Source organism: Mastigoproctus giganteus, chromosome 6 (assembly GCF_048544385.1).
Source record: "Mastigoproctus giganteus isolate SK-2022 chromosome 6, ASM4854438v1, whole genome shotgun sequence".
In the NCBI taxonomy this organism is placed as follows: domain Eukaryota; kingdom Metazoa; phylum Arthropoda; class Arachnida; order Uropygi; family Thelyphonidae; genus Mastigoproctus; species Mastigoproctus giganteus.
The window spans coordinates 229,097,028-229,123,279 of record NC_143580.1 but is presented as its reverse complement, the minus strand read 5'-3'; the positions used below and the strand labels follow the sequence as shown (position 1 = coordinate 229,123,279).

The window sequence follows — 26,252 nt, the reverse complement described above, 5'->3', positions numbered from 1 at the left end:
CTGCTGTTGACCAACAAACAAAAAGGGCAGTCACACAAGAATATGTAATTGATCCTGTATGGGAATTTCTATGATTCTTCTGAAAAGTATTTTTTATATTATTTTGGAGTTTTCGTTTTTTTCTTTTCTGATTTTCTAATTTTTTGTCTTTGTTTTTTTACTTTTGAAATTTTTATTTAATAGTTATAAATAAATACTGAACAAATATTCTAATCTTTGACTTATTTATTTTTGCAAATGAAAAAAGCATAGATAACTATTTGTAGTTAATTGACAAGCATTCCGGTACTATTTTTTTTAAAACCGCAGGACTAGTCTACATGTGCCAGCATTCCCACAGAATGTTATGGCACCATATGGAGTCTATGCTTCAATGACATGAGGCTGTTGTCAGAACTAATGGCTCTTTCACAGTCAATCTCACTGCACTCAACCTGGGGTATGTAAGAAACTGCACCTTTTGAGAATGTCTAAATTGCATGGTGTCACTGTCAGACATGTTTCCTAGTTCACCTCAATGGAGTGGCATGGTGGTTTACCATGTGAAAGCTGTAAAGGAGGGTCTACTCACTATTAGATCAGTGCACCTAATGAAAAATTTGTTTTAAAAAAACATGTTATTCAATATTTTAAGAGCTTAATATATTTATAAATTCTCTCTTTTTCCCCTCATGGTTCTTATATGTTATACTTTCTCATAAGATCTACCTTGTAAATTTTCTCTCTCAGTGTCAAAGCAAGTGGAAAATTATTTTGTTTAAATTTAAAGAGAGAATTTAAAACTAAAAGTAGTATCTATCCTCTAGCATTGCAATTCAGAATTTATTGCCAATAATTAACCACAGAAACCCTGTAGCCCACATCTCTTTCTTACTCTACATTAAAATAACTCCAGTGAAATCACTATACAAACATAGATAGGCAAAAATAAAACCCTAAGAGTTTTATTAAAAAAAAAAAAAAAAAAAAATCATGAAAATGGTTTTTATATTCTGCTTACATACCCTGTAACCAAAAGTTAAATCTATCCAATGATGTAGCCTTTCTGATACATGATCTCCTTCTAAGGCTCCTCTATGTTTCTGAATGAAATCTTCTGGACTATTACACCACCATGGTACTCCAAGGTCAGGTAAATCAGAATGAATTGAAGAAAAGATAGTAGGATCAGAAAAGAATTCTGGAATGCATTCATCCGGTGTCCACTCCTATCATAAAAAAAATATATTGAACAATACGGATTTGTCATAATAATTTAAAGTATCTATAATACTTCATTTTTTGTCATTCATGTTTTTGAATTAGATAATAAAAAAAAATAATGAAATGAACATTATGTATCACTTCAGTTTTGGAATTACAATTTCAGATAGATATTACAACTTTTAGGAAATGTATATCATTTTTTAATACCATATCTGTATAACTCTAATATAGTGTTATACAGACATGGTGCATAGAAGTTCAGACTGTGATAATTCATACAGAAACTAAGGGACAAGTAACAAAAATAGTGTGTAAAAATTATCAAAAGCAGAACTGGTTATGAATGAGCCCAACATAAAATCTATGAAAAAAAAAAAAAAAAAAAAAAAGTCCCAAACACTCATCTACGATTTTACTTAAACACATGAGAAATAAGCAACAGTGCTTTAGGTCACCTGAAATATCATACATATTCTAGGCTTACTTTCTGAAAAGTGCATTCCTAAAGTATGTTAGCTCTTTCTAAGCTGGCATTTGAAGCAATAAATAACTAACTGCAAATGTTTCTGATTTACTGTTTTTAGTTTCATAAGAGAACTGAAAATTTTAATTGTTTCCTTTCACAAATTAACTTTTTTCCATGAAAACTTGTGTTGTTCAGAGAAATTTATAGTGATGCTTTATTCAAGTGTTCAATTTCCAGTCAACCATTACTTTATGTGCACTTGATCAAGTAATAAAAGAGTGCATTACCTGAAGCCTTTGTATTGTAGCAGGATATTCAGCAGGAACCCAATTTTGACGTATATGGTGACAAAGAACAGATTTTGGCATTCTTCTAGCTTTGTACACATAATAAGTAATGTCTGACAAGACCTCTGAAATGTGATGAGGAACCTGTTGAACAAGGAAAAAGGTGAATGATAAAAATTTTGTTCTGTAAGAACTCACACACAATAGTTTCTTACTAGCTCACATTCCACGTGCTACATATGATGCCAGATATACAGTATATAGTGTAACTGACTATCTTATTAGTTTCAAAAATTTATTCCAAACAAAAAAAAATTATATATCAGAACAATAACAATAGAGATAATTCTCAAAATTGTTTCTTTGGCTAAATCAGTTAACAGAGTAGTATTACATGCAGCTAGAAGAAAATGGAAACAAATATGAAGAAGATGCAATGCGTTTCATCCATTAAAAGAAATTCAGCCACATTTTCAGCAGCAGAATTCAAGAATACTCACTAAATGTTAATTAACAAAGAGAAATGGAGATTTTGAGTAGAAGTATCTACTCAAAATCTCCACTGAAAATTTCTATGCAAATGTTTAACATGTATTACTGAACTATACAAAGTTGTGAAGTTTCATATAGGTTTATAGTCTGCTTTTTGTGTTGAAAAAAGAAAAAAAAGAAAAAAAGATTATAGAATTTGTTATCTAGACATGCTGGAAAATTTGACTGATGTGTTCTTAATATCAATATAAATCAGTTTCAAGATCAGGAAAAAAAAAAAATGTATATATTTTTGCCGTACTACTGGCTGATGTTTTTATTTTATTTTAAATATCAGATATATATATATATATATATTAGTCAATTTTATTTAATGGTATCTATCTGTAGGGAATTAGGGTATAAGGACCAAACTAGCAAGTTAGTAAAAGTAAATTAGCTTTAGCCAGGAAGGCCTATATAAAGTTATATTAATGAAAATGGAAATAAAAATAAAATGATGATGATGAACAATGAAAATTGTATAACATTCTCTCACTTGGTCATCGGTCTGCTACTTCTTCAGGGGCTTTGAGCAGACCGATAGCCAGACTAAAAGAATGTCTCATACCTACCCATTTCTGTTGTCCCCATTCCAGTTTTGCCAGATTTTAATTTTTAATTTTTAGGTGATTGTATTGTAATTAATAGAAATTTAAATGGGAAATGCTAATAAATGAGAATAGATAATACGTGCTTAATTTAAATTTAAATTTTTGTAAAAGTAGCATCAGAATCAGCAAACTGGGATAGGCGACACAAAGCCCAACAGGTATGTATCAGATTAAATGAGAATAGGTTTCTTACTTTCTTCTTGTTCTGTGGTGGTCAGACTGAAAAGGGAGGTCTATTCCCGCCTTCTGGTTGTTTTATGTGTTGATTAAATGATACTGTGCAGCCGTGATTTTCATTGACTATGGTGTGATGGTGAAATTGCTGTAGGCAATATGTCCTATGTCAATGCAAATGTTCTGATAGCCTTGAGAGTGTTTATATTTGAATTAGTGTGGGGGCGGTTGCCTCTGATGTCGGAAGGAACCTATATAAATGAAACGTCGGGGTTAGGTTCCTGTCGGTTAGTTTACGTCGGGGTTAGGTTCCTGGGGGACAGGCGCAAATGGAACCCCTAATACTATTCTCATTTATTAGCACTTCCCATTTAATTTCTATTAATTACAATACAATCACCTAAAATTTAAAATCTGGCAAAACTGGAATGGGGACAACAGAAACAGGTAGGTATGAGACATTCTTTTAGTCTGGCTATCTGTCTGCTCAAAGCCCCCAAAGAAGCAGCAGACCGATGACCAAGTGAGAGAATGTTATTTACAATTTTCATTGTTTATTATCATATTTATAATTTATTATCTTTTTTATTGTTATTTTCATTGTTCATCATCATTTTATTTCCATTTTCATTAATATAACTTTATATAGGCCTTCCAGGCTAAAGCTAGTTTACTTTTACTAACTTGTTAGTTTGGTCCTTATACACCTAATTCCCTACAGATAGATACCATTAAATAAAATTGACTAATATAATTTCATGCACATATAATGCCTAATTGCCCCATGTGCAATAGCATTAACGTTGCACAACTGACAGGTACCTAATACGATAAACTTTACCAAATATCATTTTTATAGTCTTCAGTAAGAACACAATATATATATATACAAATTTTGTATATACAGGGTGCCTCAAAAATACACGGCATAACTTCAGGAATGAGTTCCTCATATGCAGACAATAAAAATATTTTATATCAACATAGTTCCGGAAATGCTTGGTTCCCGAGTTATTAACCGGAATGTCTTATCTTCCACAGGTGATTTCCTTCATCACAAGATACTGACAGAATCTGGGGGTTTTCCATTCCGACCATGTACTCAAATCAGAAGCAAGCGGATATGCACTTTATGTATGTTTGGTGGACGGCAATGCTCTGGAGGCTCATCGTTTGTACCATGAAAGGTTCCCAGAACAAAGATATACAGATAGGAAAATGTCTGAAGGTATCCATCGCCGCCTTTGTGAACATGGGACTTTTACACCTCATGCTGCTGACAGAGAACGACCAAGATCTATGACTCCTGAAGTAGAGGAGGAAATTCTTCTTGAGGGGCCATTTAAAGTCATTGGTGTATTCGACTCCGGTAGCTGATGTGGAAACGCTCCGCAATCGAATTGTGGCAGGTTGTGAGACGATACGAAACATGCAAGGAATTTGGCATCGTCTTCACGAGTCCATGAGACGGCGATGTGAGGCCTGTATTCAGGCAGAAGATGGACATCTTGAACAATTACTATAAATGTGATGTAAACAGTTAAGTGTCATAGACAGACCTTCAAAACTCGGAAACCAAGCATTTCCGGAACTATGTTGATATAAAATATTTTTATTGTCTTCATATGAGGAACTCATTCCTGAAGTTATGCCGTGTATTTTTGAGACACCCTGTATATACAGGGTGTCTCAAAGAGTGTCCACAAGAATGTCTCAAAGCGTGTCCACAAGAATGCCGTGTATTTTTGAGACACCCTGTATATACAGGAATGAGATCCTCATAGGTAGACAATAAAAATATTTTATATCAACATAGTTCCAGAAATGCTTGGTTTCCGAGTTTTGAAGGTCTGTCTATGACACTGAACTGTTCACATCACCTTATAGTAATTGTTCAAAATGCCCATCTTCTGTCTAAATACAGGCCTCACATCGCCGTCTCATGAACTCGCAAAGACGATGCCAAATTCCTGGCATGTTTCATATCGTCTCACAACCTGCCACAATTCGATTGTGGAGAGTTTCCACATATCAGCTACCGGAGTCGAATACACCAATAACTTTAAATGGCTCCACAAGAAGAATCAAGGGGGTTTAAATTAGCTGAGTGTGGAGGCCAGGCAGTTGGCCCACCCCTCTACTTCAGGAGTCATAGATCTTGGTCGTCCTCTGTCGGCAGCACGAGGTGTAAAGGTTCCATGTTCACAAAGGCGGCAATGGATATCTTCAAATGTTTTCCTGTCTGGATATCTTCGTTCTGGGAACCTTTCATGGTACAAACGACAGGCCTCCAGAGCATTGTCATCCACCAAACCGTACATAAAGTGCATATCCGCTTGCTCCTGATTTCAGTACATGGTCGGAAGGGAAATCCACCAGATTCTGTCAGTACCTTGTGATGAAGGAAATCACCTGCGGGAGATAAGACATTCCGGTTAATAACTCGGAAACCAAGCATTTCCAGAACTATGTTGATATAAAATATTTTTATTGTCTACATATGAGGAACTCAATCCTGAAGTTATGCAGTGTATTTTTGAGACACCCTGTATATATACAGGTAACCAATATGCTCCATTGACTATTACTACAACTATGAAGAATGCTAATTAAATAAAACAATCGATGCAAAGTGGTAGGTAAAATTTTTGGTGCCCGGAACCTAACCCTGTGATTTCCGATTGATTCCATTATATAAGGGGTTCCATTTGGGCCTGTCCCCCAGGAACCTAACCCCGACGTAAATCGAGGTTAATTTATTGATAGGACAATTAATAAAAAAATGTTAGCGTAATAAATTTCCAACACGTGCAAATAGAGAAAACAACAACCAACTGAATGCTTCACCGCATGGACCTTTATACCCGAGCATCCATCCACGAGTGGTTACTTTGAGGGCGGGAATCTTTCTCGTTTCCGATACGAATGCGCTATTTGCTGATTGGCTCAGATTGTCCTAAATCACATGAAGAGTGCATGATACATAGCACAGTATGATGCCGATAAATTTTGTCTGACGATTTTATACTTTCAATTTATAAAAAAATTGCAAAAATGAAAATAAAAAAAATGGCATTGTGGTTAGTGATCAGCGCTATTATGAATCGGTGCAAATCGGACCAGCGCAAAACAAGGGCTACATGTATATAAAAATAAATTAGAATAAGAATTAAAAAATACAGCAGGCCCCCGTTATAACGTGGTTCGCTTTACGTTGATTCGCTATAACGCTGTTCATATATTATAACCCGTATCTGATCATAACGCTGTCACAGATCACTATAACGCTCTTTTACAGATTGCATTTTTGGCATATTTAACGAAATCGTTTCATTTGATAGAGTCGATAGCTTGAAAATGAATAGCAAAACAGCATTAAAACGTTTCCCACGCCGACTTGAGAAATATTCCCACGCTCAGTGAAATTTTCTCGCATGTTGATTTAATTGCAGTACAGGGACTTGTTACGTAGTTCCGAGATCAACATTTTAAAAAATGATCAAGTATATTGCTTGTAATATTTGCATTATATGCATTTATCCGAAGTCTAGTCATCACTCAGTACAGTATTAGACATTGTGCGTAACGGACAGTTTACTTGAACATTGTATCATAATTAATGCAACCAACTCAGTTACATTTTCGAAGAGTTAATAATGGCTGATAAGAATGAAAAAGCAACGTCTGGGCGCAGTACGAAGACTATAAATGTAAGAAAAACACTGAATTTGAAAATTAAATTAGACATTTTGAAGCGAATTGATTCTGGTCAAAGACAAGCGGATGTGTGCCATAATTTAGGATTTGCAAGTTTAACTGTAAGAACAATTATAAAAAAAAAATAAAGAATTAATTTTAGCAGAGGGAAAGACAGCTGTTCCACTGCAAGCAACTAGGGCTAGGCTGGCTATTAGGATTGAAATGGAAAGACTTTCTAACTAATTTTATTGAAGATAATATCCAATGCAGAATTCAGTTAAGTTAAATATTATAAAAAAAAAGAGAGAGAGAGATTAGCCAATATAATGATCTGAAGAAAACGCATCTAAAAAAAAAAAAAAATGTGGAACCATTTAAAACTAGTAAGAGCTGGTTGAATAGATTTAAAATCCAGGGAGAAGCCGCAAGTGCAGATCAAGGAGCAGAAACTTTCAAAAAAGAACTTGTTAAAATTATTGAAGAGGGGTATTATGTGTTATACTTCTCAACTAGTTTTTAACATAGATGAAGCAGGACTTTTGTGGAAACGAATGCCTAAAAGAAGTTTCATATTGAAAGAAGAAAAAAAACATGTCAGGTTTCAAAGCAGTGAAGGATCGGTTGACTTTATTGTTGGATGGTAACGCTGTGAGGAATTTAAAATTAATACCCCTTTTAGTTTATTTGGAAGAGGACCAAAGTTCAACCCAAAATAGACACATTTTTCATGATTAAATTTATCAATTAAATTAAATCAATTTAGATCAATTAAATTCATGATTTTAATTGGAATTTTGAGTTTAATTTTGATAGGCAAGTAGTTACCACATAATTATATACGTATGTAATGCAGAATATTTTATATGTACAAATATTTGAATATTAAATATTCTGACGGACATTTGTGCATCTTTTCACTACCGTTTATTATTGATTAGGAAATATCCTATGTCACCGACCGCAACTCACAAATATATATGTTACCTAATGGGAATGCGACGCTCGCTTAGCACAGATTCACTTAGCGCTCTCTTTTTCCGGAACGAATTATCAGCGTTAAGCGGGGGTCACCTGTAAATAAAAATAATGCCAGCAGCATGGCAAGACAGATGAGCGAAAATAGTCAAAATTAAACATAACAATCAAACCAACAGGGAGGGAAGAGATGGGTAACAAGAGTAAAAATATGGCAGCAGAAATTCTAAGATAATTTAGAACATCTAAATGTAAAGATAATAATAAAATTTCGAATGCCAATTAAATAGAAATTTAACGGCACCCCCTCTGACGGGCACCAGGTCCAAATTTATGTGAAATATCACGAACAGAGATGTAAACCACTGCAATAAAATAAAACAAAAATAAACCAAATAGACTGACCATTACGCCCCATCTCAACAGAGGACCACAAGGCCGATAATGGTCAGGGAATCGCTGCATTTCGATCACTAGACAAATCGCTGCAAAGGCGAGTCAATCGAAAGATCAGTCCGCCACCTGATCCCCAAATCGAATTGCCAATGCAGAGGACTTGAATAGTGGTGGTCCTGATGCATTTAATTGGCATTTGAAATTTTATTATCATCTTTACATTTAGATGTTCCAAATCTTAGAGTTTCTGCTGCAATATTTTTACTCTTGTTACCCCTCTCTTCCCTCCCTGTTGGTTTGATCATTATGTTTAATTTTGACTATTTTCGCTGTTCTGTCTTGCCAGGCTGCTGGCATTATTTTTATTTATTTTTTAATTCTTATTCTAATTTATTTTTATATTTCAAGCATCATGTAGAGGAATATGCTTTTTGCTGCCTCTGATGTTTGCTTTACCTTTTTATTTTAATTTTATTACGAAAGATTCAGTTTCCAACTATTTCAAACATTATTCAAATATATATATAATTATATCACATGACAGTAGTGGGTGGATTCGCTAATGCTGCATCTGTGCTGCCATCCATAGTTCATTATTCGTCTATATAATCTGGTTAAGATTACTTTTAGTCAGTGGTATGGCTTTGCATTGGAGTGCTCATATCTGTACTATTTTTAATTTTCGCTGCATCAGGACCACTGCTATTCAAGCCCTCTGCATTGGCGGTACGATCTGGGGATAGGGTGGCGAACTGCTCTTTCAATTAACTCGCTTTTGCAGCGATTCCCTGACCATTATTGGCCTTGTGGTCCTCTGTTGAGATGGGGCGTAATGGTCAGTCTATTTTTGGTTTATTTTATTACAGTGGTTTACATCTCTGTTGGTGATTATTTTATATAAATTTGGACCTGGTGCCCGTCAGAGGGAGTGCCATTAAATTTCTATTTAACTGGCATTCGAAATTTTAATATTATCTTTATATTTAGATGTTCTAAATTATCTAAGAGTTTCTGCTGCAATATTTTTCCTCTTGTTATCCCTCTCTTCCCTCCCTGTTGGTTTGATCATTATGTTTAATTTTGACTATTTTCACTCTTCTGTCTTGCCATCCTGCTGGCATTATTTTTATTTATTTTTTAATTCTTATTCTAATTTATTTTTATATTTCAAGCATCATGTAGAGGAATATGCTTTTTGCTTTACCTTTTTATTTTATTACGAAAGATTCAGTTTCCAACTATTTCAAATATGTGTATAATTATATATATACAGGGTGTCTCAAAAATACACAGCATAACTTCAGGAATGAGTTCCTCATACGTAGACAATAAAAATATTTTATATCAACATAGTTCTGGAAATGCTTGGTTCCCGAGTTATTAACCGGAATGTCTTATCTCCCACAGGTGATTTCCTTCATCACAAGTTACTGACAGAATCTGGTGGTTTTCCATTCTGACCATGTACTCAAATCAGGAGCAAGAGGATATGCACTTTATGTACGGTTTGGCGGATGGCAATACTCTGGAGGCTCTTCGTTTGTACCATGAAGGTTCCCAGAACGAAGATGTCCAGACAGGAAAATGTTTGAAGGTATCCATCACCGCCTTTGTGAACATGGGACCTTTACACCTCGTGCTGCCGACAGAGGATGAATAAGATCTATGACACCTGAAATAGAGGAGGAAATTTTGGATGTTGTGCATGCCACTCCTGGAATCAGCACACGCAGAATAGCAATGCAACTGGCTGTTCAACGTTCACCTATTCGGAGAGTGCTGCGAGAACATCAATTGTATCCTTACCATCTGCAACAGGTACAGGCCTTGTCAACAATTTGGCATCTTCTTCACAAGTCCATGAGACGTCGATGTGAGTCCTATATTCAGGCAGAAGGTGGACATTTTGAACAATTACCATAATGTGATGTGAACAGTTAAGTGTCATAGACAGACCTTCAAAACTCGGAAACCAAGCATTTCTGGAACTATGTTGATATAAAATATTTTTATATGAGGAACATATGAGGAACTCATTCCTGAAGTTATGCTGTGTATTTTTGAGACACCCTGTGTGTGTGTGTGTGTGTGTGTGTGTGTGTGTGTGTGTGTGTGTGTGTGTGTGTGTGTGTGTGTGTATATATATATATACCAATGGGCCAAAACATTATGACCAACAAGTCATTATGCAAATCGAAGCAAATGCAGGTGAACTACGGTGCGTGTGAAAGTCAGGACACTGTATAAAACATACCTGATACTGAGCTCCGTTAATCAGTGTTACGCTTGTTCTTCAGATGGGAAAGGAAGCGGACTTAAGCAAGTTTGACAAAGTCTGACTGGGTCAGAGCATATCCAAAAAGAAAGGGCTGGTGGGATGCTCATGGTCAGCCGTAGTTAGTACCTACCGAAAGTAGTCTGAGGAGGGAAAATCCACGAACTGCCGGCAAGGTGTTGGATGACCACGGCTCATCAATGCTCAAGGTGAGCAAAGGCTCTCCAGGATGGTATGTGGCAACAGAAGGGCGACTGTGGTGCAACTTGCCAGTAATTGGTATGCTAGTGATGGGAGTAACGTGTCACAACACCCAGTACATAGAACCCTGCTGAAAATGGGGCTGCATAGCTGTAGGCCACTCTGAGTGTACATGCTAACCACGGTTCACTGGCGACAGCGCCTACAACAGGCACGCAAGCATCGAAACTGGACCTTGAATGATTGGAAGAAGGTCGTCTGGTCCAATGAATCACGTTTCCTGTTGCACCATTTGGGCGGCAGGGTACATGTACATCGTTTACCTGGGGAAGTGATGATGCCTGTATGCACCGCGGGATGAAAACAAGCCGGTGTCTTGCTTTGGGTGATGTTCTGCTGGAATATTCTGGATCCTGTCATCCATGTGCTGAGCACTCTGATGTTTACCACCTACCTAAACATCATTGCTGACCAGGTACACCCTTTCGTGGCAACAGTCTTCCCCTCTGGTGATGCCGTCTTTCAGAAGGATAATGCACCATTCCACACTACCTGGAATGTTTTTGAGACCGGTTCGCAGAACATAGGCCTAATGACTCGAATGAGTACAATGAACAATTGTACAGAGAAATAGAGTGGGCCAGTAAATCAGAATGTCTTATAATGGGGGATTTTAACTTCCCAGATATTGACTGGAACTTGTGGGTTGGTCACTCACACACTAGTCAGACTTTTGTGGATTTATTGGATGATTGTTTTCTGCAGCAGCATGTTCGAGAGGCAACCAGAGAAAGTAATACTCTTGATCTGGTTATCAGCAGTGATCATTCGTGTATTACGAATTTGCAGATAAAGGAACCACTAGGTGGCAGTGATCACAGTGTGCTGAAGTGGGATTTACTCAAAGAGGTAACTACCGTCAGGGGTAAAGGAAAGGGTTTTTGCTTCCGTAAAGGGGAGTACAGTGGTCTCAGACAGTTTTTAAATTCTGTACAGTGGGATCAACTGACGATGTTACAAACAGTAAATTCTAAGTGGGAAGCATTCAAGGAATTAATCGTGGAAGCTACTAGACTTTTCATACCGATGAAGAAATATTGTTCAAGGTTTAGGCCTAAATGGTTATCAAATGAACTAATGAGACTCGTGACAGAGAAGAAAAATGCATGGGATGCATATAAATTATCAGGCGACGCAGAAGCCTGTAGCAGATATAACTAGTCTGTAATCAGGTCACAAAGGAGGTTCGGCAGGCAAAGGCGGATTACGAGAAATCTTTGGCAAAAGATGCTAAGAAAAACAGCAAGGATTTCTTTACTTATATAAACTCTAAAAGGAAGGGGATGAATATGATTGGTCCACTTGACATCGATGGTTCGACTGTTGATGATCCTGCTCAGATAGCAAACAAACTGAATGAGTATTTTGCATCTACATTCACACGTGAGGAATTATTACAGTTTGAAAATGGAAGAAGGTTATCAAATTGTAGCAGGGTGCTTAATGATTTTGTAATAACTGAGAGCAAAGTGGAGGAGAAATTGTTGAAGTTAAACATAAGAAAGGCACCTGGGGTGGATGGGATCTATCCAGTTATATTAAAGGAGGCGGCAAAGCAACTAAGCAAACCCTTAGCCATAATTATGAGAGCATCCTTGGATTCAGGGGAGGTTCCCACGGTCTGCAGATGTGCAAATGTATCCCCAATTCACAAAGGAGGTTCGAAGGGTGACACGAGTAATTACAGACCAGTTAGTTTAACTTCTGTTCCGGGTAAAATAATGGAGTCACTGGTTAAAGATGCATTGCAGGATCATCTAGACAAGACTGCAGCAATAATTCAGACACAGCATGGGTTTGTTAAGGGAAAGTCTTGTCTGACAAATTTGATTGGTTATTATGATGTGGTCACAAAGGAACTGGATGCAAAAAATAATTTTGATATCATATACTTGGATTTCAGGAAAGCTTTTGACACTGTTGCGCATGGAAGACTACTGTACAAATTGGAGCAGAATGGTATTAAGGGTAAGTTGCTACAATGGATAAAAGGATGGTTAAGTGGGAGAAGACAGAGGGTGGTAATCAATGGGTGCTGCTCTTCGTGGACTAATGTTATTAGTGGAGTCCCACAGGGTTCGGTGTTGGGTCCACTGTTGTTTTGTATATTTATCAATGATATTGATGAAGGTATATCAGGCTTAATGTCGAAGTTTGCAGATGACACGAAGGTTGGCAGGGTTGTTAATGACAGTAATGGCAGTGTGCTACTGCAACAGGATCTAGATAATTTGGGCAGATGGGCTAAGAAGTGGCAACTGAAGTTTAACCTTGACAAATGCAAAGTACTGCATATGGGTAGAAGTAACCCGAGAGAAACGTACCAACTGTGTGGTACTACACTTAAGGTGGTAGAAAATGAAAAAGACCTGGGAGTAATTGTGCAGTCAGATATGAAGTTTTCTGAGCAATGTAGACAGGCTGCTAGGGCAGGTCATGGGGTTTTGTCAATGATATATAGGAATTTTGCTAGCAGGGAAAAGGAGGTGATTGTCCCTCTGTATAAGGCAATGGTCAGGCCACGCCTTGAGTACTGCGTACAGGTCTGGAGGCCTCATTTTAGGAAGGATGTAGATTTGCTTGAGCATGTACAGAGAAGAGCAACACGATTGGTGAGGGGAATGAAGGGATCCTCTTACCAAGAGAGGCTTAAGTTCTGCAAATTGCAGTGGCTGGAGACTAGGCACCTGCGCGGTGATCTGATTGAGGTCTATAAGGCCTTGAATGGGTTGAGCACGCTGAATTCTGATGGGATCCTCCCACTTGTTCAGAATACGAACCTACGGGGACATAAGTTCAAATTAAGAAAGGATAGATGTAGAATAGATGTGCGGAAATTTGCCTTTAGCCAGCGGGTGGTTAATTGCTGGAACAAACTTCCATCTGTCGTTGTGGAAGTTGATAGGTTAAATAAATTTAAGGAGGAACTGGACAGGCATTTGGAGGGTATGGTGTGATTTTTTTTTTTTTTGGCTGATGCTGCATAAGCTCCTACACTTGCTTTCTTGCATCAAGTGCCACTACTACTACTACTACTACTACTACTACTACATGAGGGAGACTTCCAGGTATTTCCCTGTCCTCCAAATTCCCCAGACATCAATCCCATCGAGCATCTGTGGTTTGTGTTCGAACAGCAAACTCTGATCTGCGGCATCTCAACCACGTACCTTATAGGAGTTAAAGGATCTGCTGGTTACGTGTTTGTACCAGGTACCACAAGACACATTTAGAAATCTTGTAGCTTCCCTGCTTCGCTGGGTACAAGCTGTTTTGGCTGCATGTGGAGGACCAACATCATAATAGGTCATAATGTTTTGGCTCATCGGTGTATATTGATGATTAAAATACAAGTTTACAGAAATATATTTTCAGTAGTATCATGGATACATGATTCAGATGAGCCATATTATTAAAATAAAGTTTGAGAAATGCTGCTCTAAACAATTCACTGTTAAACATATATTTTCCTGTAAAGTAAGACTTATTTTTATTATTTTAATCTCCTTTATTATGAAAATGACTTCAAAATATTCCTGACGCATCAAAACTTTTGAAAATTTTCATTTTATATTAAAAGCTATACTTATGCAATAGTAAAAAATAAATTAAAATTGCATTTTAAAAATTTATTTTCCTGAATTCTGGCAACAGATGTTCAAAAGATACCGATATTAAAATTTAAATTGTCTAAATCACAAATATTACCATATTAGCAACTTACTTCAACAGCAGTATCCTGAGGTGTAAAGGTCATGTTATTTAAAGTGGTTGCTGTACCTGAGGAGGAAGATTCATAAGTCAAGTCTAGCTGCTTATCACCTTTGTTAAGCCTGTATTTGGATTTTGAAAGTTCTCGCCACCCTCCTTCTGGTACACTGAAGTCCATAATCCATGGAAGAACTGGATGGTATTTAGGGTTGCCCATCTCTCGTCCTGCTAACTAATGTAAAAGTATAAACATTTAAATACAGATATTATGAGCAGAAAATATTTATAAATGTTTCTTACACATACTTTTAAAATCTTTTGGTTTAGTGCTATAAAAACTCTCATCAGTTCAAAATTAAGAGACAAAAATGTGAGTTGTAAAACAATAAGGACTGACCATTGAAGTGCCAATTTTTATTGACATGATATTTTGCAACTCATATAATGCATAACAGTTCATGTAAAAATAAACTGACAAGAATTTAAAAAAAAAAAAGTATGTAAGAGATGAAATATAACCACATCAATGGTTTTTTTTTAGGAGCATTAGCAACTAAGGCCATATTGCTCCGGGAATATGCGGTAGCCATTCCCTGACCTTCCCGCATCCTCCGTATTTGGTGGTGACAGGCTCGAACCCCGGTCTAATCAAGAAGCGTGTGCTATGCACTGGTGCTCCCACATCAATGGAAAAAATTCTGTTTGACTGCTTTCAATTTAGTGCCAAAGTAACCAGGGTCATGAAGCAATACTGAGCATATTCTGTGGTTAGTTTGCAAGATGATAATTTCTGGGGAAAGGGGGCTCTACATCTCTAACCAAGATTGGCAAACTTTGGTGTCACAAAAAAAGATCTTATAAAATGGATCCTACTGTCGTGACAGGAAGTCTTTTTTTTTCCTATGGATTTATGACAAAAATTGAACTTAGATAAATCATTACATGTGATAGTCATATAACCACTTAACTACAATATGGATGAGGTCTGTGTCCACTGTGCAGTTTTGCCAGACACTTTACCAGTTACTGGTAAAACTACAAGGTAATAAAAAAAAAAAAAAAAAAAGTTCATAATGATTATAATTAATATTAATGAAATAACTTTCCTAGGAGTTTAGTGGCAGGATATCAGTCTGACGGTGAATGACAAATAAGCTGGGTTGAGACTCTGCAGCACTGATGAAAACTTCAAAATGAACAAGATTAAGATACAATACACTAATATGTGTGACTGAATGAAATAGCACTATATGTGAAAATAAGAGCTGCTTCCTTTCTATTATGCTATGGCAAGAGATCTGAAGTTACTGTAGTTACTTGTGTCACAAAAGGTGACACAAGTAACTACAGACCTGTTAGTTTAACTTGTGTTCCGGGGAAAATAATGGAATCACTGGTTAAAGAAGCATTGCAGGATCATCTAGACAAGACAGTAGCTTGTTTGTTATTTTGTTATTTTGGTTTTTAGGAGCATTAGCAACTAAGGCCATATTGCTCCAGGATATGCGGTGGTCATTCCCTGACCTTTCCGCATCCTCCGTATTTCGTGGTGACGGGCTCGAACCCTGGTCTAATCAAGAAGCGTGTGCTACGCACTGCTGCTCCTTCCCACCTGGCTATGGAGGAGGCACAAGACAGTAGCAATAATTCAGATATAGCATGGGTTTGCTAAGGTGAAGTCTTGTCTGACCAATTTGATTGGATACTATGATGTGGTCACAAAGGAACTGAATGCCAAAAATAATTTTGATATCATATACTTGGATTTCAGGAAAGCTTTTGATACTGTTGCACATGGAAGACTGCTGTACAAATTGGAGAGGTATGGCATTAAGGATAAGTTGCTACAATGGATAAAGAGATGATTGAGTGGGAGACAACAGAGAGTGGTGATCAATGGACACTGCTCTTCATGGACAAATGTTGTTAGTGGAGTTCCCCAGGGTTTGGTGTTGGGCCTATTGTTGTTTTGTATATTTATCAATGATATTGATGAAGGTATATCAGGTTTAATGTCCAAGTTTGCAGATGATATAAAGGTTGGCTGGGTTGTTAACGACAGTAAAGATAGTATGCTACTCCAACTGGATCTAGATAAGTTGGGAAAATGGGCTGAGAAGTGGCAACTGAAGTTTAACATTGACAAATGAAAGTATTGCATAACGATAACCGAAAAGAAACATACCAACTCTGTGGTAGTACACTCAGGGAAGTGGAAAGTGAAAAAGACCTAGGGTTAATTGTGCAGTCAAATATGAAGTTCGCTGAGCAGTGCAGACAGGCTGCCAGGGCAAGTCATGGAGTCTTGTCAATGATATATAGGAATTTTGCTAGCAGGGATGGGGAGGTGATTATTCCATTATACACGGCAATGGTCAGGCCACATTAGAGTACTGTGTAAAGATCTGGAGGCCTCATTTTAGGAAGAATGTAAAGATGCTAGAACGAGTACAAAGAAGGGCAAAAAGATTGGTGAGGGGAACAAAGGGGTGCTCTTACCAAGAAAGGCTTAAGTTCTGCAAATTGCAGCGCCTGGAGAGTAGGCACCTGAGAGGTGATCTGATTGGGTTGTATAAGGCCTTGAATGGTTGAGCAAGCTGAATGCTGATGGGATTCTTCCTCTTGCTCACACTAAGAACCTGAGGGGGGGCACAGTTTCAAATTGAGGAAAGGTAGTTGTAGAATAGATGTGCGGAAATTTGCCTTTAGCCAGCGGGTAATTTTTTTTTTTTTTTTTATGTGAATCCCAAACACGAGAGGTATTAGAACCTATAGTACTTAGTACCGTGCTTGGGTTGAAGGTTGAGAAGACGAAAGAAGATATTTGTTGACATTGGACTTGAACTTCTGTAGATTGGTGGAACAGGCTTCCATCTTTTGTCGTGGAAGCTAATAGCCTAAATAAATTCAAAACCGTCTGGTGCACTGAACAAATTCCGCTAACATGGAGGAAAGCCATTATCGTACCGATCCACAAGAAAGGTGATAACCGGGACTGCAAGAACTACCATGGCATCAGCCTCCTTTCCATCATCGGAAAGGTCTTTATGAAGATCATCCAGTCAAGACTGCAAAAACATCGCGAGCAAACCAGTCGAGAAGAACAGGCAGGATTTAGACCCGGGCGAGGATGCTGTGATCAAATCTTTGCCATTCGTCAGCTGATGGAGGAGAGGATCCGGTGTGGACAGCGAACCGTCATTGTTTTCATTGACTTTAAGTCTGCTTTCGACTGTGTCCACCAGCCTGCCTTATGGAAACTACTAGAGGTCGAACATGTACCTCGAAAAGTCATCACACTCCTCCAAACTGCATACAACAGTTTAACCAGCCAGGTGCGCATCCAGAACGATTTATCTGAGGAATTTACTATCCAAACTAGAGTCTGCCAAGGGGATGTAGCCTCCCCGTTGCTTTTCAACATCGTGGTCGACGCCGTTATGAGGCAAGCATTCAGAAACAGACAGGGCATACAATATGACAAGGATCACTATGTGACTGACCTGATGTTTGCCGATGATAGTGCTATCCTTGCCGGTAACGACGCTGAAGCCACGGACATCCTCTACGACATTGCCCGGCCATACGGTTTAAAGATCAATGCTGGTAAGACAAAGGCCCTGACAACAGATGGGTCGCAAGCCACCATCTATCTCGAAGGCATCCAGATCGAGCAAGTGCAGGACTTTAAATACCTTGGGTCGCTGGTCCAGGAGAAGAAAGTTGCATCCACCATGGAAATCCACAGCAGAATTGGACAGGCGGCCACTGCGTTCGCCTCGCTCAAATGGTGTCTGTGGAAGAGGACCAACATTTCCACAAAGACTAAAATCCGACTCTTCCGGACTTTGATCCTGCCCATTCTTCTTTACGGATCGGAAACATGGATTTGTCTCAAGTTAGATTTGAACAAACTTGAGGTATTCCAAATGCGATGCCTGCGGCAGATCTTGGGCATCTCTCTTCGCGACCGCATCACTAATGATACCATCCGCGACAGATGCCAACAGCAACCAACCATTGCCGACCAAATCCAGAAGCGAAGGCTTAGATGGTTTGGCCATGTATGTAGAATGGGCACGAACAGAATACCATCCACACTCCTTTGGAGACAACGACCCACCCAATGGAGCATCCAACGGACCGCGCCTAGGAAAACGTGGGCCAAGCAAGTGGAAAATGACTTGAAGAGTCGACGTCTCGACCTTAACCAGGCCAGGACTGATGCCATGGATCGTAAGGTATGGAAGAACATCACAGAGCAAGTCCGAAACCCTGCGGCACCTACAGCAGCATACTGGTTGCATGGCCAACCGCCTCCCCCAGCCACCAGCTAAGGACCAAAGAAGAAGAAGAAGAAGGCTGAGCTGGATAGGCATTTGGAACGAATAGAGGGGTGAAATGGGAGCGTTTTTTTAATTTTATTTGGCTGATGCTGCATACGCTTGCTTTCTTGCATCGTATACTTCTACTAATGGTAATGCTAAATCAATGTAGAAGTTATCATAACAGCAAAACATCAGTCTTGCAAACTGCACATTTCGCAGAGAGGAAGAAGTTATACCTTTTCTCCTACAAAACGTCTAAGAATTAAATGCAGCAGATCACCAAAAGCGAGTACTTTACTGCCACTGGTTTCAACAGTTTATCACTGAAAATACCAATGGCATTCTGGATCTTCATGCTTCACTGATGAGGCATGGTTCCATTTGTCAGGGTATGTGAATGCTCAAAATACCTGATTATGGACATCCAAAAATCCACAGTCTGCATCAAACACCTCTTCATCAGCAGAAGGTTGATGTTTGGGTTTCTCCAGAAGAAGATAGAGGGATTATCTTCTTCAATGAAACAATAGCTTCTGAATGTTACTTTTCCAATATTTTCTCCCAGTTCATTGGCCAATTGAATGAGGACATATCAAGAATGGATAGTTTTAGCAAGATTGCATCATTGCCCATACTGCTATACAATTGAAGACATGCTATGTGAAATTTTTTCTGATTGTATAATATGAAAAAATCCAAGGTTATATTAATCAAAATATAATATAGTTTGAGTTTTTTGTCTCAGAAGTACAGAAATTACATTTTTAGACTAAACTGAAGATTGGAAATAATTTACCCACTGAGAAAAAAAGCAAACTGATTAGTCAAAATTTTAATTTGAAAGTCATAAAATTTAAACTTATTAATCAAATTTTAACATCAAATTCAAAAATTTCAGCCGAAACATAACAACAAAAAAAAAAAAAAAGAAAAATCTACACAACAAATGGTCTGAACCTAAAAATAAGCAAGGCAGACCCCCAGTACATTAGATACCAATGTGAAGAGAAAGTCAAATAGGTAGTTTATTTTATTTTGTTATTAATCTATTAGTATATTTTATTTTAATTAATTAGCTTTTATTATTATTATTATTTTTTTTTTGTTGATGCAGTAAAAGCCTAGGGCTTCCTGTTCCACATGGCTAATACTATTACAGTTTAAGATCTATTTAGGATAGAGACATACTGGTCACGCATATCATCGAAACTGCTGCAAAAGCCTCTGCAGTTTCACTGTACAAAGGAATCCATTATTTAGTTTTGTTATTTCCTTTAAGTTGTTTTTGAAGGGCTGGGTTCTTATATATATCCATATTCATTTTACGGCGAAGGTAAAGAAAGCCAACACGAGAACCAGGGGAAACTTCGGTAAACTTATACCAAGCAAACTTGTTTCCTGCTACTGCAGTTTCTCCATGCATTCTCAGTAAACAAATGGTGCGTGTAATCGGTAGTGGCAGTAGAAGTCGATAACGATGTATTGATTAGTTTTTTTCTCATTATTAAAATCAGATTATTGGAGTTAATGAGTGTAATCTGGTTTTAATAATGAGAAAAAACTAATCAATACATTGTTATCGACTTCTACTGCCAGTACCAATAACATGCACCATCTGTTTACCGAGAATGCAGGGAGAAACTGCTGTAGGGGGAAACGAGTTTGTCTGGTATAAGTTTACTGAAGTTTCCCGTGGTTCTCGTGTTGGCTTTCTTTACCTTAGCCACTTTGTTATTTCCTTTGGGTTGTTTTTGAAGGGCTGAGTTCTTATATATATATCTATCTTCAGAAAACAAGTCTGTCTGTATCCATTTCTTCAACTGCAAAAAAGTTCAATGGATGATTCTTCTGTTGGTGTTTTTTATTTATTACAATTTTGGAATGAGTGTTGATCGTTGTGCTCTATCATGTTTTTCTTTGCTTTTCTGCTTAGTTGCAGGCAGAAAATTCAGTAGGATATAAGAGTATTCACTGCTTGCTCTAAGTGAGAAGGGATGGATTTACTTGACAAGATTGTGAGGTTCACTTGAATTTCTATAGTTTACCTTCTGTGGGCTGTGAGTGTAAGTAAATTCTACTTCAACTTACATGGTAGAAATTAATTTTTTTGCCTCTTGGTATGTTGCTCTACATTCTGTTCTTATAGTGCATTTTCTTTTTTCCAAAGACTGCATTCTCTAGAGAAGGCAGGATGATCTCCTTTGCAACTGGGGCATTTGGCTTCTGACTCATGATCCTTGGATCCACACCTGGCAATCCCTCAGCAAATGACTAAGTGTGAGATCTGAAACACTAGCAGATTTGGCATGTGTCTTATATGGCACATTAAATATCCAGCTTTGACACTACTGGAGAGTTGTGAAATGTTGAAAATTAATATAATGGTTAGTGTGTGTGTGTGTGTGGGAGGGGAGAGTGATAGTTCCCTTCCTTTTCCCCAATGATCTTTTGACTCCTATGACTTTCTATTCTTTCAATTCTAATATTTCTCTTCTGGAACTTCAAGAAGTACTGTGAGATCACTTCCTTTCACATTAAGCATTCTAAGTGGGGTGACTTTAACTGAAAGCCTTCTAAAATTAGTTACTTTCAGTAGTCTCTCAGAATGTTTTGGAAAAGACATTTCAACAAGTATATCTCCTAGTCTAAATCCTTCAATGGACTTAGGAGACCTAGTTATTCTCTCCAGTATTTTCTAACTCAGAAATGGTTATCATTTTTCCAATAGTCTGCTCACTGGTAGAGTGTAATATTAAGAAAGTAGTTTTCAGTTTTCTTTTGGCAATTAATATTAGCACTGCTACTGTCCTAATTTCTTCCTGTTTTTCTGGACAGTCTCAGAGGACCCAGGAGAGTGTCAGCCAATGTTTGCTCTTTTTAACCCTGTGACGGTGACTTTTCATTCCTAGGTCACCAGCCCTGAGTCCTCAGTAACTAGTGCCAACTAGTTAATGAGCATAAAAAAATAAATAAAAATAAAAGGTAGTAAGGTTAGTAGAAACAATCCAGCACATCACTGCAAGATGCAGCATTGGCATCCATTTTCCCACAAACAGAGACATTACTGCTGCAGTAGATATATCCCTGAGGCTCAATAGAAAAACTTTCTTTGCAACCGGAACCAACACATTCAGCATCGAGGCAAAAGTGTGCCTCCAAAGGGTCCATCAAGCCATGAACTTTTCAAATGCCCCCTGTATAGGTAACCCATTCTTTTCTAAACTGGTACATGTAACTGGATGTATGTCAGGGATTTTCTCCTTTGTTTATATCATGTATGTTGTTTGTGAAATAAAATGATTTTCACTCCCTAAAACAAGACCATACCAACAAAAGAATGCTATTATATCACTTCACCTAAAATAAAACAACATATGAGGCAATATGTCTGCATGTGAACAGTTTCACAAACACAGAGTTAAATAATGTCAACTATTCCATTTATTTAGTGGAGTCCCCCAGAGTTCGGTGCTAGGCCCATTGTTGTTTTGTGTATTTATCAATGATATCAATGGAGGTATCAGGCTTAATGTCCAAGTTTGCAGATGGTACAAAAGGTTGTTAATGACAGTTAAAGACAGTATGCTACTGCAACAGGATCTAGAAAAGTTTCTGCCTTTTCTAGGCAGAAAAGAAATTGCAAAGGGCTGAAAAGTGGCAACTGAAGTTTAACATTGACAAATGCAAAGTACTGCATATGGGGTAGCAGTAACCCAAGAGAAAAGTACCAACTATGTGGTACTACACTTAGGGAAGTGGAGAATGAAAAGGACATGGGGGGGGGGGGGGGGGGGGCAATTGTGTAGTCAGATATGAAGTTCTCTGAGCAGTGCAGACGGGTTACCAGAGCAGCTCAAGGAATCTTGTCAATAATATATAGGAATTTTGCTATATATTATTGACAAGAAGGGATAAGAAGGTGATTATCCCCATGTATAAGGCAATGGTCAGGCCACACCTTGAGTACTTTTTTTTTTTTTGTTAGCTGTTGGCACATCAGCTTCTGTGGCCATAATGAACCTCCCAAGGTTTTTGCATTTTACTGTGATCCAAGCCCGAGGCAGGATTCGAACCCGTGACCTTTGGGTTGCCAGGCAGGCACTTTACTCACCTGGCTAGCCCAGTCGGCACCTTGAGTACTGCATACAGGTCTGAAGTCCTTGTTTTAGGAAGGATGTAGAATTGCTAGAACGAGTACAGAGAAGGACAACAAGATTGGTGAGAGAACAAAGGGATGCTGTTATGAAGAAAGGCTTAAGTTCTGCAAATTGCAGCATTTGAAGATTAGGCACAAGTGAGGTGATCTGATCAAGGTGTAAAAGGTCTTGAATGGTTTGAGCAGGCTCAATGCTGATGGGATTCTTTTGCTTGCTCAGATTAAGAACCTGAGGGAGCATAGATTGAAACTGAGGAAAGACAGTTGTAGAATAGATTGTTTGCTTTTAGCCAGTGGGTAGTTGATTGCTGGAACAGACTTCCATCTGTTGCTGTGTAAGTTGATAGCTTAAATAAATTTAAGGCTGAACTAGACAAATGTTTGAAGTCACCGGATGGATGAAATGGGAAGGGTTTTTTTTGGCTGATGCTGTATAAGCTTGCTTTCTTGTATCACATGCCTCAATTAATGCTAATGGATGCTGCTCTTCATGGACTAATGTTATTAGTGGAGTCCCGCAGAGTTCGGTGTTGAACCAATTGTTGTTTTGTATATTTATCAATGATATTAATGAAGGTATATCAGGCTTAATGTCCAAGTATGCAGATGATATGGTTGGTAAGGTTGTAAATGACAGTACACTACTGCAACAGGATCTATAAAGGTTGGGCAGATGGGTTGAGAAGTGGCAACTGAAGTTTAACATTGATAAATGTAAAGTACTGCATATGGGTAGCAGCAACCCCAGAGAAATGTACCAACTGTGTGATACTACACTCAAGGTAGTGGAAAATGAAAAAGACCTGGGGGGGGGAGGTAATTGGGCAATCAGATATGAAGTTTTCTGAGCAGTGCAGACAGGCTGCCAGAGCAGGTCATGGGGTATTGTCGATGATATACAGGAAGTTTGCTAGTAGAGTTAAGGAGGTCATTATTCTTTTGTTTAATGCAATGGTCAGGCCACACTTTGAGTACTGCGTATAGGTCTGGAGGCCTGATTTTAGGAAGGATGTAGAGAGCTGCTGGAACAAGTACAGAGAAGGGCAACAAGATTGCTGAGGGGAACAAAGGGATGCTCTTGGTAAAAACCAAGAAAGGCTTCGGTTCTGAAAATTGCAGTGTGTAGACTAGGCGAGGTGATCTGATTGAGGTGTATTCACACCGGACCAAATTCCATCAGCATTGAGCAGGCTCAATGCTGATGGGATTCTTCCTCTTGCTCAGTTTACGTACCTAAGGGGGCATAAACTCAAATCGAGGAAAGACAGTTGTAGAATATATGTGCAAAAATTTGCCTTTAGCCAGTGGGTAGTTGATTCCTGGAACAAACTTCCATCTGTCGTTGTGGGAGTTGATAGATGAAATAAATTCAAGGAAGAACTGGACAAACTTTTGTAGCAAATGAGAAGTGTTGTTTTTATTTTTTGGCTGATGCTGTACAACCTTGCTTTCTTGCAGCATATGTTTCTACTAATGCTAACACTAATCATAGGTCTAAGAAACTCTTGGTTTTTATCACTAAAATTTCTTAGTCTGTCCCATAAAAGGAAATAGAACACAAGACAATTTCTTTGAGTAAAATAAATCCTGAATATATTTAAGAAAGAGAAAAAACATATCACATTTACAAACTAGGCATGTTTCCACTTTGTACTACAGATTACTGTTTCTTTCACAAGAGAAAATTTCTAACTTAAACCAATGCTTTATTTGTGGCCATTTTAAATAAGCTATTAAAATTAGTATTACTCATATAAACATTAACCATTTTGGGTAAAACTGATAAAGAAAGCTTCAAGAAAAACAACTGAGCCACTAAGATGCTTTGAACAACATAATTCACGGAGTTTCTTCTTGAGAATTAATGATTCTGATGTTGAATAATTACGCTGGCACAAATTCAAAATTCTTAGGTTGTCACAAATTCCAAGTTCTTTTAACACAATGGTTGAAGCATGGACATATAAAATAAAAACTTGCTTGTCTTCTGACATCAGAAATAATAAAAAAAAACCCAATCACTACAGATCACCTTTTTACAGTTATTTTTCATTATCGTGCTAAAGTTCACTTTAGAAAGAATACACTGAATATTTACAATCACACTTTGAATAATAATTACTTCCACTATTACTGCATAAAAGCATTAGTGGAAAAATATCTAATTTACAACTCATACTAACGCTAAAAACTAATTACTGTAAGTCTCGTTGATGGACATTATTTCCAATAATCTATTAGCTCAAAACTACTCAAGCTTTACTTAATAAAAATTATTAACAACAGTTTTAACCAAACAACAATTTTAACCAAATGCAACTTTTGACATTCCCAGTTCCAGGATAACCAATATGAAATAATGACAGTAAGATATGCATTGGCGAAATTTCAAAATATACGTGGAACAATAAAAAGAACTCTGGCTAAGAAAACAAGGAAAGAAACACAATTGAAATTTTACAAAGTAATGGCAATACCAACACTTCTTTACGGTTCCGAAAAATGGATACCAAAACAAAGAGACATTAATAGAATACAAGCTGCAGAAATGAAATTTTTAAGATATGTTAAAGGATGTACAAAATTAGATAAAATACCAAATGTAAATATTAGAAAGGAATTAAAGATTTACTCAATTAATGAAAAAATTATAGAATATAGACAAAGATGGAAAGAATGGAAGATAATAGATTCCCTAAATTAGCTTACACATATAGAGCAAAAGGAAAAAGAGACAGAGGAAGACTGAAGAAAAGATGGGCAGACCTCTTTGAGATCGGAACAGGTGGATCACCTAATCCGTGAAGGAAGACAAGACAAGAAAAGATAAGCAATGTGCTTATATATATATTGCATCTTTTACATTTCTTTCTCAAATATTTATAAACTGTGAATTTTAAGTTAAACTATGTATGGTAGAAAAATGTGGTTAGTGTACTATGCTGTACATAAATATAACAACATTCTTCTCTATACAGTAAAAATTATTAAGCATATTCTGAACACATGTTCTCTAACATGGAAATAACAATAAACTAACAAAGAAAGGAGGATTGTTACATAGAGTTAAAATAATTCAATTTATGGACTTCATAAATGAAAACAAAACTACTTAATCTGTAATAATAGTTGTTAAGACTAATTGAGTCCAACTGCAGCTAATTTGGGAGTTA

The 26,252-nt window shown here is 37.5% G+C and overlaps 1 protein-coding gene across 1 annotated transcript in view; it reads right to left on the bottom strand.

The window, feature by feature from the left end:
• Wdr81 (WD repeat domain 81) overlaps window positions 1–26,252 on the bottom strand; it is a 290,101-nt gene that overhangs the window by 208,795 nt on the left and 55,054 nt on the right. The window contains exons 6-8 of the mRNA XM_090376768.1: window positions 14,609–14,827; window positions 1,960–2,103; window positions 1,005–1,208 (exon numbers count right to left, since the gene is read on the bottom strand). Coding sequence (XP_090232894.1) covers window positions 1,005–1,208; window positions 1,960–2,103; window positions 14,609–14,827 — 567 coding nt within the window. The remainder of the gene's footprint in view (window positions 1–1,004; window positions 1,209–1,959; window positions 2,104–14,608; window positions 14,828–26,252) is intronic.